Raw genomic sequence first — 12,947 nt, 5'->3', positions numbered from 1 at the left:
TTTGTATCTGCAACGCCGCACTTTTTTTGTGTTACTTCCAAGCCGATCATCCACTTTGGGAGCTAGCTACAAAAGGGAAAAAGTTCAAATCAAAATAAACGATTAAACTTAACGAGTAATTTACCCTTCTTTTCCGCTGTTTCGTACGTTTATCGTGGTTTTCCATGGTAATACATTTTCATGGCCTACTTTTCCAAGCACTTTTCCACCCGCAATCTTTTTTTATACACCGAAGCCTCTTTAACATTGTTCTTTTTTTCACATGCTTTTCTTCCTGCTCTCTGTCTCTTTCTCACGCTGCATTTTTATCTTTTTCTTGTATCGCATAATCTAATGGCTGTCATATAAACCGTCAGACACAAGTACGATCAGGGTTGGAGGTACGCTAGAGATTGCCAACTACCAACTTATTGTTATGTTATGTATTGCAGTACAAGCCAGTAGAGCTTCCCTCGTGTACCCAACAACCCCCATCTACCCGCCTGCTTTTGAAAAATCTGGCAACACTGATCAGGGCGCATAGGCCTACCGAAATTGCCCCATCTGCCCGCATGATTGCTGTGCTGTGCAACCGACCAATCTTTTTCCCATCCAGCCAACCAAACCAACGGAAAATCTCGCGTTTATCATCATTTCAATAGCATCATTCCGCCATTTTGGCAGAGTTTACTCTGTTGCATGTCCCCTGGTGAAAAGAACAATGTACACGGTTAGAAAAAAGTACCTAATATTAGGTACTTTTAATTCAAATCGGGGGTTCAGTGTGGGAACCCAAAATTAAGTAATTTTTTCTCGAAATTAAGTAAAATTCACTTAATATTAAGTAAAATATATTTAATTTTAAATAGAAACTAACCAAAAGTTGGGTGAATTTCACTCAACTTTTGTAAACATGAGATTACTCAACGTTGGGTTCCCACACTTTAATGCCCTTGTTGAGTGGTTTTGCTCTTCATTTTATGACAACAAAGGGAAGAGGGAGGGAGATGCAAGAGAAAAAAAGTACCTAAAATTAGGTACTTTTTCTAATCGTGTAGATTTTCGTTATCCACAATTTAGCAGTAGCACGTAACTTCCCTTTACCCATGCTTCCCAGTTAAAACGCGGGATAATAAATAATTACCCAACCGTAACAGCTGCGGTAGCAAAAGTTTTTTGTCAGTGTGAATAATCGAACTGTAGTGTTTCTTTCCGCTCGCTTTCAGTTAGTAATTTTTAAAGTTCTCGCTGCAATTATTTATTTTGTTTTACTGTTGTTATGTAGGTAGGTATATACTTTGATTTATTCTCTACACCGCGCCGGCTTTATTTTTCTTCTACAAAAAATAAATAATTTCAGAATTTAACATCGTTTTTCTGCAAACCAACTGGAGTGTTCCTAAATTTTCATTATGTTAAATAGCTGTTTCTACACAGCACTGGAAGGACTCCAACGGACTTCACGGAGAGACCTGCATGATTTTTGCACCACTATTTGAGTTTCAATTCTTGTGGGTGGCTTTGAAACTCTTGTTCTTGCTTCACAAGTGGGTCATCATCTGTTCAAGTAGTTGGCAAACTTTTGCCCCCACGTTCTCGGACCCGTCCTACTCTGCTGAGCTGAAACTATGCAGCAGTGGAAAAAGAAGAGCTTCTATATCCCGCTTGGAAAGGTCTTCTAGAAATCTCCCGTGATATCTCTGAGACAAAAAAATTAGTCTCCTAGATATTTTTGGTCGATTTCTAGAACCTGTCAGACCTCAAATCCGCCTCAAATGCAACAACCGTTTAAACCGGTGTCTACCTCAAATTTTAGACGAGTAGACCGTTTGAACCGATAGGGATATGACAGGTGTGGTCTCTCAGATATTACCTCGATATCTTCTAGACTCGAATACCACGGGTCTTCTAGACTCGCTTCTAGACTTCTCCTAGATGTGGGTACCATATTGCTTCTTCTTTTTCTTTTCTCTGTTCTTATTCTTTTTTTTTTGTTATTTTCGGCTTGTTTACATTATAATCTAAGAAAGAACTTTCTGAAATTTAAATACACATATTTTTATGTTTTATAATCGTAATTTATACTACATAAACATTTTATGAATTGCCCGCTTTAAGGACAAGGCTATTCCGAGAAATATACGTGGATCTGCTGGGATAGAGTGGCCGCAGATCCGACTGCTTTGTAAGCATGGTGATCGATCGTTATCCTCGAAGAAATCAGGCCAATCAAACGAATTGTGATTCCTAGTGGGGCACGGTTGGTGCACGGAAAAGGAGGGCTTGTGATTGCTCTGTTTACTCGTTTCCGAAAGAGACATTCTGTCAAAACAAAGTGTCCGTCTATCATGGATCGGCAGAGCTCTGTCGTCGAAAAGTACCTAATACAAACGAAGCAAAAGATTAATTACAACACCTAAGCAACGAAAGCACAAGAAATACCATCGAACCGGTTCTTCTGCCATAGATTTGCACGGGCACGCAATGGTCGGTTCTTTTAAACCTACTGAACAAAACGACCGATCCCAGGTTCAGCAGCTTTACCACCGTTTCGGGTTTACCCACTTCCGGGTTTTCTGGATCTACAAATAAAAACGAAAAGTTAAATCAACGAATTGCCATAATTTGTTTTGCTTTTTGAAAAGAAATTTTCTGTTACGCGTACATGCAATGTCTTAGGGCTACGTACATTGACTAACAAAATATATTAGCCCGAGGTCTTCCTAAACCGGAACTCCAGTTACACCTACAGTTCCAACTGGATTCCAGCAGGAATCACTACTGGATTCCGGAAGAAACCTCTTCTGAATTTTAAAAGGAATTTCGTAATTGGCGTAAAAAGATCTTTTAAGGAATTACACTGTAATGTGCTGGCGTAGCGTCCAAATGCGTATCTTAAGTATCGTCCCAAGGGTTTTGCTTCCCTTGCCCTGGTTCATCACAACGAAGATCGGCTGCAAATTAAGATAAAGAAGAAAATTAGTTCAATTCGAGTCAAGTACGAGACACTGAAGACGGCCTTACTGTTGAGGTCGAAATACGTATTTGTCAAACAAAAAACAAAATGGAAAACTTCCAAAAATGCTCGAAGATGTACGGTGCGCGTGCGAAGCGAATGATAAAAGTGAAAAACCATGGCGCGTGGCATTTGATCGACGAGTGCACCGGTAGATACACACACAATTGTAAATAGCCGAATGTACCATTATACGGGCCCGAGTATAAATGAATCTTGACTAAGGTGGTTTGCGTCTTTTCGAGGTAGATTCCTGTTCGCTTTTAGACATCCTTCCATGCGGGATGTTGCACGACTCGTGAATTGAATTGAGTGCCGCTGACTCACACAGATATTAAGAAAAGAGAAAAACTAGACCAGTGACCAAATGAATGCACTCGACGGTTCTTTGTTCAAGTTCGTAATTAACTCAAAGAAAACTTAGCGGAAAAGTTGAATCGTTGAACATCATACTGTTTGACTAAATAGGATGATGAGCATGAGCATGATTGACCGCTCGCGGTTGCTGTTTGACTAAATAGGATGATGTTGAAAAATTAATTATTTCGAGGTTTTAGCAACAGCTTTACCAGATGTGGGCAAGAAATGGCCGTTGTCTTTTTTAGACGGTTTTTCCGAAGTTTTATTATCAATTTCCCACCTTATCGGCCGCGACGATTTGAAATCGTCGCAAAACAAATTGACGCCAAAATCGTCGCCAGCAGAAATGGCCATAAGATCTGTCAAATCAACTGTGAACAAAATTTTATATACTCAATAATCACATTATTTCCCAAAATTGAGCCCTGTTTGAAGCAGATTGACATTATTTTCTAATAAAACTAATATAATTTTAGAATAAAGATGTTGGCGACGGTTTTGATAGTGCCTAAAAAATGGTCGGCGCGTTTTGTTACCAAGGAAACAGACAATATTTACACAGATTTTCAAATTAACGCGGTACCCAGCTGAAAAGTCTTTTTTAATAGAAAACACTTGAAATAATTTCTGGATGTGTTGATGAACGTTTTGCAGAATGGAATCAATGAGTAGAGGCCGGAAATCGGAAACTTTCAATAACAACGGAAGGAAACCATTCCAAGAATCCCTCCGAGAGGTTGGTCCTGAATTCCTTCGAAATTTCCTCCGGAAGTTCCTCCAGGAACTCCTCCCAAAGTTCCTTCAGGAATTCCTCCGAAAGTTCCTCCAGAAATTCCTCCGGAAGTACCTTGAGGAGTTCCTTCGGAAGTTGCTCCGAAAGTTTCTGCAGGAATTTCTTCGGAAGTTCCTCTGGATGTTCTTCCAGGAGTTTCTCCAGAGATTCCTCCGGAAGTTCCTCCGAAATTTCTTCCAGGAATCCCTCCGGAAGTTCCTCCAGGAATTCCTCCGAAAGTTCCTCCAGAAATTCCTCCGGAAGTTCCTCCAGAAATTCCTCCGGAAGTTCCTCCAGGAATTCCTCCGGAAGTTCCTCCAGGAATTCCTCCGGAAGTTCCTCCAGGAATTCCTCCGGAAGTTCCTCCAGGAACTCTTCCGGAAGTTCCTCCAGGAATTCCTCCGGAAGTTCTTCCAGGAATTCCTCCGGAAGTTCCTCCAGGAATTCCTTCGGAAGTTCCTCCAGGAATTCCTCCGGAAGTTTCTCCAGGAACTCCTCCGGAAGTTCCTCCAGGAACTCCTCCGGAAGTTCCTCCAGGAACTCCTCCGGAAGTTCCTCCAGGAACTCCTCCGGAAGTTCCTCTGGAACTCCTCCGGAAGTTCCTCCAGGAATTCCTCCTGGAATTCCTCCGGAAGTTCCTCTGGGAATTCCTCCGGAAATTCCTCCAAGAACTCCTCTGGAAGTTACTCCAGGAATTCCTCTGAAAGTTCCTTTAGGAATTCCTTTGGAAGTTCCTCCAGAAATTCTTCCGGAAGTTCCACCAGGAATTATTTCGGAAGTTCCTCCAGAAATTCCTCCGGAAGTTCCTACAGGAATTCCTTCGGAAGTTCCTCCAGGAATTCCTCCGGAAGTTTCTCCAGGAATTCTTTTGGAAGTTCCTCCAAGAACTTCTCTGGAAGTTCCTCCAAGAACTCCTCTGGAAGTTCCTCCAGGGATTCTTCCGGAAGTTCCTCCAGGAATTCTTCCGGAAGTTCCTCCAGGAATTATTTCGGAAGTTCCTCCGAAAGTTCTTCCAGGAATTCCTCCGAAAATTCCTAAAGAAATTTCTCCGGAAATTCCTCCAGGAATTCCAGCAGAAATTCCTAGAGGAATTTTTCCGGAAGTTCCTCCAGGTCCGGAAATTCCTCCAGGAATTCCTTTGGAAGTTCCTCCAGAAATTCTTCCGGAAATTCCTCCAGGAATTCCTCCGGAAGTTCCTCCAGAAATTCCTCCGGAAGTTCCTCCAGGAATTCCTCCGGAAGTTTCTCCAGGAATTCCTCTGGAAGTTCCTCCAAGAACTTTTCTGGAAGTTCCTCCAAGAACTCCTCTGGAAATTCCTCCAGGAATTCCTCCGAAAGTTCCTTCAGGAATTCCTCTGGAAGTTCCTCCACGAATTCCTCTGGAAGTTCCTCCAGGGATTCTTCCGGAAGTACCTCCAGGAATTCATCCAGAAGTTCCTCCAGGAATTCTTCCGGAAGTTCCTCCAGAAATTATTTCGAAAGTTCCACCAGGAATTATTTCGGAAGTTCCTCCAGGAATTCCTCCGAAAGTTCTTCCAGGAATTCCTCTGAAAATTCCTCCAGAAATTTCTCCGTAAGTTCCTCCAGGAATTCCAGCGGAAGTTCCTAGAGGAATTTCTCCGGAAATTCCTCCAGGAATTCTTCCGGAAGTTCCTCCAGGAATTATTCCGGAAGTTCCTCCAGGTATTCCTACGAAAGTTCCTCCAGGAATTTCTCCGGAAGTTCGTCCAGGAATTCCAGCGGAAATTCCTAGAGGAATTTCTCCGGAAGTTCCTCCAGAAATTTTTCTGTGTGTTCCTTAAAGAATTTCTTTCATAAGTTCCTCCAAGCACTCCTCTGCAAGTTCCTCAAAGGGATTCCTCTGGAAGTTCTATAAGGGAATTCCTCCGGAAGTTCTAAAAAAAATTCTCCGGAAGTTTCTCAAAGGAACTCCTTCTGGAGCTCCTGACAGGAATTCCTCTGGAAATTCTACAAAGAAATTCCTCCGCAAGTTCTACAAAGGTCTCCGGAAGTTTTTCCAGGAATTTCTCCGATAGCTCCTCCGGAAGTTCCTCCAGAGATTTATCCGCCGTTTCTTCAGAAATTCCACCTAGAATTTATCCGTATGTAAATCAGCTGTATGCTGCAGCTGTGGGTAGGTCGCCATCCAATGATTTCGATTCATAGATTTCTAGGAAATGAGAATAAATACTGCATAATTGTATGTAAATATTGCTGTTCCAGAGATAACTTTCCTTTTTACGGTTCAACTTAAAAACTACCGAAAATGTCACTTCATACTTTTACTCAGATTGTTTGCATGGCATTCTACGATGACAACATCAAATATCTGGATTTTGTTTCAGTGTTTCGAAGATTTTCAAGCTGGCGACAGCTGACAGCTGTGGAAGAACTTTACGGAATCCGCAAAATGGAAAATTTTGAAAAGATCCGCAATAATTGACATATAAACTTGACTGAAAATGTATATTGTCGACAGGAGCTAGATAAAACTTTACAGTAAAAATGCTCTTTAAAAATGTGCGATACCCTTACACCTCATTCATTTCATTCATTTATTTAGTTTACATCTAAACAGATAACACTGAATCAACAATTTGACGCCACAATACACGGTTCGAGGCCGCATCTCTCCATCCTCGGATACGCCCCACGCTCGCCAAGTCGTTTTGCACCTGGTCTGCCCATCTAGCTCGCTGCGCTCCACGCCGTCTCGTACCTGCCGGATCGGAAGCGAACACCATCTTTGCAGGGTTGCTGTCCGGCATTCTTGCAACATGCCCTGCCCATCGTACCCTTCCGGCTTTAGCTACCTTCTGGATACTGGGTTCGCCGTAGAGCTGGGCGAGCTCGTGGTTCATTCTTCGCCGCTACACACCGCCAAAGATGGTCCTAAGCACCCGTCTCTCGAATACTCCGAGTGCTTGCAAGTCCTTTTCGAGCATTGTCCATGTTTCATGTCCGTAGAGGACAACCGGTCTTATAAGCGTCTTGTACATGACACATTTGGTGCGATGGCGAATCTTTTTTGACCGCAGTTTCTTCTGGAGCCCGTAGTAGGCCCGACTTCCACAGATGATGCGCCTTCGTATTTCACGACTAACGTTGTTGTCAGCCGTTAGCAAGGATCCGAGGTAGACGAATTCCTCGACCACCTCGAAGGTATCCCCGTCTATCGTGGCGGGCCCTGTCGCGCTCTGTTCCGCCCACAAGCCTGTACTTTGTCTTTGACGAATTCACCACCAGTCCAACTTTTGTTGCTTCACGTTTCAGGCGTACAGTTCTGCCACCTTTGCAAATGTTCGGCCGACAATGTCCATGTCATCCGCAAAGCAAATAAATTGACTGGATCTGTTGAAAATCGTACCCCGGCTGTTACACCCGGCTCTCCGCATGACACCTTCTAGCGCAATGTTGAACAACAGGCACGAAAGTCCATCACCTTGTCTTAGTCCCCGGCGCGATTCGAACGAACTGGAGTGTTCGCCCGAAATCTTCACACAGTTTTGCACACCATCCACCGTTGCTTTGATCAGTCTGGTAAGCTTCCCAGGAAAGCTGTTCTCGTCCATAATTTTCCTTAGCTCTACGCGGTCTATACTGTCGTATGCCGCCTTGAAATCAACGAACAGATGGTGCGTTGGGACCTGGTATTCACGGCATTTTTGAAGGATTTGCCGTACAGTAAAGATCTGGTCCGTTGTCGAGCGGCCGTCAACGAAGCCGGCTTGATAACTTCCCACGAACTCGTTCACTAATGGTGACAGACAACGGAAGATGATCTGGGATATCACTTTGTAGGCGGCATTAAGGATGGTGATCGCTCGAAAGTTCTCACACTCCAGTTTGTCGCCTTTCTTGTAGATGGGGCATATAACCCCTTCCTTCCACTCCTCCGGTAGCTGTTCGGTTTCCCAGATTCTGACTATCAGTTCGTGCAGGCAAGTGGCCAGCTTTTCCGGGCCCATCTTGATGAGCTCAGCTCCGATACCATCCTTACCAGCTGCTTTATTGGTCTTTAGCTGTTGAATGGCATCCTTAACTTCCCTCAAGGTGGGGGCTGGTTGGCTTCCATCGTCCGCTGAACTGACGTAGTCATCTCCTCCGCTGCCTTGACTTTCACTGCCTGTACTCTCAGCGCCATTCAGATGTTCCTTGTAGTGCTGCTTCCACCTTTCGATCACCACACGTTCGTCCGTCAAGATGCTCCCATCCTTATCCCGGCACATTTCGGCTCGCGGCACGAAGCCTTTGCGGGATGCATTGAGCTTCTGATAGAATTTGCGTGTATCTTGAGAACGGCACAGCTGTTCCATCTCCTCGCACTCCGCTTCTTCCAGGCGGCGTTTCTTCTCCTGAAAAAGGCGGGTCTGCTGTCTCCGCTTCCGTCTATAACGTTCCACGTTCTGCAGACCTTGCTGCAGCGCGACCGCCCGCGCTGCGTCCTTCTCCTCCAGGATCTGTCTGCACTCTTCGTCGAACCAATCGTTCCGTCGACTTCGACCCATATACCCGACGTTGTTCTCCGCTGCGTCGTTAATGGCTGCTTTGACTGTATTCCAGCAGTCCTCAAGAGGGGCCCCATCGAGCTCACCCTCTTCCGGCAACGCTGCCTCGAGATGCTGCGCGTATGCAGTGGCGACATCAAGTTGCTTCAGTCGCTCTAGGTCGTACCGCGGCGGTCGTCGGTACCGAACATTGTTGATGACGGACAGTTTTCGGCGCTGTTTAACCATCACCAGATAGTGGTCAGAGTCGATGTTAGCGCCACGAAATGTCCTGAAGTCGATAATGTCGGAGAAGTGCCGTCCATCAATCAGAACGTGGTCGATTTGTGATTCTGTCTGCAAAGGTGATCTCCAGGTGTACCGATACGGGAGGCTGTGTTGGAAGTAGGTGCTGCGAATGGCCATATTCTTGGAGGCGGCGAAATCAATTAGTCGTAGGCCGTTTTCGTTCGTCAGCCGGTGAGCGCTGAACTTTCCAATAGTCGGTCTAAACTCCTCCTCTTGGCCAACCTGAGCGTTCAAATCTCCTATGATGATTTTGACGTCGTGGCTTGGGCAGCTGTCGTACTCACGTTCCAGCTGCGCGTAGAATGCGTCCTTATCACCATCAGTGCTTCCGGAGTGTGGGCTATGGACGTTGATTATGCTGAAGTTGTAGAACCGGCCTTTGATCCTCAACCTGCACATTCTTTCATTGATCGGCCACCACCCGATCACGCGCCTTTGCATATCGCCCATCACTATGAAAGCTGTTCCCAGCTCGTGTGTGTTGCCGCAGCTCTGGTAGATGGTATGATTACCTCTAAACGTTCGCACCATTGCACATTGGTCCAGGTAGCATACAAAGCGGTAATAAGTTGTTCAAGCCGAACATAGCAGAGATAGAAAAAAACTTTGTTCTACAAAGTTGCTCCTAACGATGAGGGGTTTTTTGAGGTTTTCATAAAAATTAGGGTGGGCCACATTTGAAAAAAATTAAATATAAAACTTTTTCATTTGCAGAGATACGGCTATACAATGTTCCGCGAAGTTATATTTCAGCCAGATTCCAAGAATTTTGCTAAAAAAATTATTTCTCTAGCTCTTAAATTGACTGATTTAGAGCAATTTTCCCAAGTTCACTTAGGGTGACCCTCAAAAAAACAGTTTTTTTGCTCTAACTTTTTTGTTTCAAATTTCTCAGCAATGTGATGTTCAGAGCACTTTTTGTGCTTTGCAGGGCGCAACTTTTCATGGACTTAGCGTTGCCATATCTCATGCGGATCAAAAGTTATTGAGGTTTTTCGTCGAAAAAAACGTTGTCTTCTAACGGCTGTATCTATGAATTGCGCAAACATTTTTTCGATCTGTTTTCTCGACCCTATTCTACTACTTTCAGGCTTCATTTCAGGGTGTTTAAATCGAGGGGAAAATAACCCCATATTATTGCAATGAAAAATTACCGTTTTTTCCATTTTCAAGCACTAATTTGCTATTTTAAGTGTTTTGCTTCCATGACTTACTTTTGTGGTATGCCAAACGCCACCTAATTTTGTTATAGAGCCTGAGCAGAAGCTAATATCTTAAAAACAGCAGTTCTTATGAACTTGATATGAATAAGAGGTAACATGACAAAAATAATAACAAAAATTAATATCCAAAATAAATACTTTAGGCATAACATTATCAGATATTTTAATACAAAACAAAAAATAATTATGTTTTGCCTTTGATATTGTAATAACAACATATGTTATGCTTTGAATAGTTTGTATATTACTTTTTGTTATTTCGTATCTTATACATGTCAGTAATTTTCGCTGAGACCGAGCCACTATTTGCACGAGGTCTTTGAAAATGCCCAAATTTATGTTCATTAGAATGCTTTCGGCGAGTTTATTAGGGATCCGAGTTAAATTTTTCAGAAAGATGGACCCCTCGTTAGTTATGGACGAAATCACTTTTATGGACCCCTCGATTTTTGTCAATTCTTGATTCACCAAAACTGTCATAACTCCAACATTTCTCAACCGATCTTATGGATCAGCATATCGTTGGAAAGAAGAAGAGTGTATCCTCAATTTGCAATAATAACAATGGGGCAGACATATTTGATTTGGCTGCTATCTTGGATTTATTTTTTAAACTATTTTTCCGCTAGATTTGCAATCACCGATTTTGAATATCACCACATCGATGGAAATCTTAGCTTATATAGAGCTTTGTGTTCAAAAATCTCAGGTGTATGTTTTTTCTATCAAAAGTTATGTACGATTCACCAAACTATTTTTTAAGGCCCATCTGAGGAAAGAACATTATTTATACAAACAATATGAGACTACGACATCAGTTCATTGACTTCATACACTATTCTACGCCAAATATATTTTGAAAATGAAGAGCATATCTACAGCAGTAATTTATTTGGAAGGCTCAAAACTTTAATCCAATACCAAATCCAATATGGCTGCCCCATTGTTATTATTGCAAATTGAGGATACACTCTTCCTCTTTCCAACGATATGCTGATCCATAAGATCGGTTGAGAAATGTTGGAGTTATGACAGTTTTGGTGAATCAAGAATTGACAAAGTCGAGGGGTCCATAAAAGTGATTTCGTCCATAACTAACGAGGGGTCCATCTTTCTTAAAAATTTAACTCGGATCCCTAATAATCTCGCCGAAAGCATTCTAATGAACATAAATTTGGGCATTTTCAAAGACCTCGTGCAAATAGTGGCTCGGTCTCAGCGAAAATTACTGACATGTATAAGATACGAAATAACAAAAAGTAATATACAAACTATTCAAAGCATAACATATATTGTTATAAGGCAAAACATAATTATTTTTTGTTTTGTATTAAAATATCTGATAATGTTATGCCTAAAGTATTTATTTTGGATATTAATTTTTGTTATTATTTTTTGTCATGTTACCTCTTATTCATATCAAGTTCATAAGAACTGCTGTTTTTTAAGATATTAGCTTCTGCTCAGGCTCTATAACAAAATGGTGTGGCGTTTGCCATATCACAAAGTAAGTCATGGAAGCAAAACACTTAAAATCGCAAATTGGTGCTTGAAAATGGAAAAAACGGTAATTTTTCATTGCAATAATATGGGGTTAATTTCAATTATCCCCTCGATTTAAACACCCTGAAATGAAGCCTGAAAGTAGTAGAATAAGGTCGAGAAAACAGATTGAAAAAATGTTTGCGCCATTCATAGATACAGCCGTTAGAAGAAAACGTTTTTTTCGAAGAAAAACCTCAATAACTTTTGATCCGCATGAGATATGGCAACGCTAAGTCCATGAAAAGTTGTGCCCTGCAAAGCACAAAAGTGCTCTGAACATCACATTGCTGAGAAATTTGAAACAAAAAGTTAGAGCAAAAAACTGTTTTTGAGGGTCACCCTAAGTGAACTTGGGAAAATTGCTCTAAATCAGTCAATTTAAGAGCTAGAGAAATAATTTTTTAGCAAAATTCTTGGAATCTGGCTGAACTATAACTTCGCGGAACATTGTATAGCCGTATCTCTGCAAATGAAAAAGTTTTATATTTAATTTTTTTCAAATGTGGCCCACCCTAATTTTTATGAAAACCTCAAAAAACCCCTCATCGTTAGGAGCAACTTTGTAGAACAAAGTTTTTTTCTATCTCTGCTATGTTCGGCTTGAACAACTTATTACCGCTTTGTATGCTACCTGGACCACTGTGCATTGATCCCTTCCAACAAACCTCCTGCAGCGCTACGATGCCGAATCCACGGTCCTTGAGCACATCGGCGAGTATGCGTGTGCTCCCGATGAAGTTGAGAGATTTGCAGTTCCATGAACCGAGCTTGCAATCGATAGTCCTTTTTCGACCCTGTGGTCTTCGCCGATGGTTCCGGTCCGTACTCTCTTGTTGATTGTTCGTTGCTTATGATTTTTAAAGGCTGGCTTGCAGGGCCTGACACCAAACCCCCTAAATAACTCATTCCAATGCTGGCTGAATTAAAAAATATGTTGTATGGTGGACTTCTAGTGTGTCTACAATAGGGTGGCTCAAATTAGTATGGAAAAAACTTTTTTTTCATTTTTTGATGGGCCGCCCTCTTATTCGGTTCTATTTGATGCCTTGATGCTCTGGACAAAATTTCAGCCAAATCGGTCAACGTTTGGGCGGTGCTAAACTCGTTGGAAGTTTATATGCAAAAATGTATGCAGAAACATCCCAAAACAGTGAATTGCAGTTGGACGGCATAACTTACGATGAAAAACTATGATACTCATTCAGATCCTGAAGAATTAAATACAGAATGTTATGCTGAAAACCGCGAGAAGATTAG

The 12,947-nt window shown here is 42.3% G+C and overlaps 1 protein-coding gene and 1 long non-coding RNA gene across 7 annotated transcripts in view; one reads left to right on the top strand and one right to left on the bottom strand.

Moving 5' to 3' along the window:
- The window catches only part of LOC134206338 (diacylglycerol lipase-alpha), a 351,723-nt gene that overhangs the window by 316,700 nt on the left and 22,076 nt on the right, over positions 1–12,947 (top strand). For 5 of the 6 annotated variants that reach the window (XM_062682038.1, XM_062682035.1, XM_062682036.1 and 2 more), the window contains one exon: positions 357–380. The exons of the other annotated variant lie outside the window; for it this stretch is intronic. In XM_062682038.1, coding sequence (XP_062538022.1) covers positions 357–380 — 24 coding nt within the window. The remainder of the gene's footprint in view (positions 1–356; positions 381–12,947) is intronic. 6 annotated transcript variants of the gene reach the window in all.
- On the bottom strand, positions 2,022–2,934 carry LOC134212393 (uncharacterized). The gene is made up of 3 exons (XR_009979264.1): positions 2,839–2,934; positions 2,422–2,561; positions 2,022–2,360 (listed from the first exon to the last, which is right to left on the bottom strand). It is a non-coding gene; the product is annotated as an uncharacterized LOC134212393 (long non-coding RNA).

Source organism: Armigeres subalbatus, chromosome 1 (assembly GCF_024139115.2).
Source record: "Armigeres subalbatus isolate Guangzhou_Male chromosome 1, GZ_Asu_2, whole genome shotgun sequence".
In the NCBI taxonomy this organism is placed as follows: Eukaryota; Metazoa; Arthropoda; class Insecta; order Diptera; family Culicidae; genus Armigeres; species Armigeres subalbatus.
Note: the sequence above shows the minus strand (reverse complement) of the source record. Positions and strands in the feature narration are given on the sequence as shown.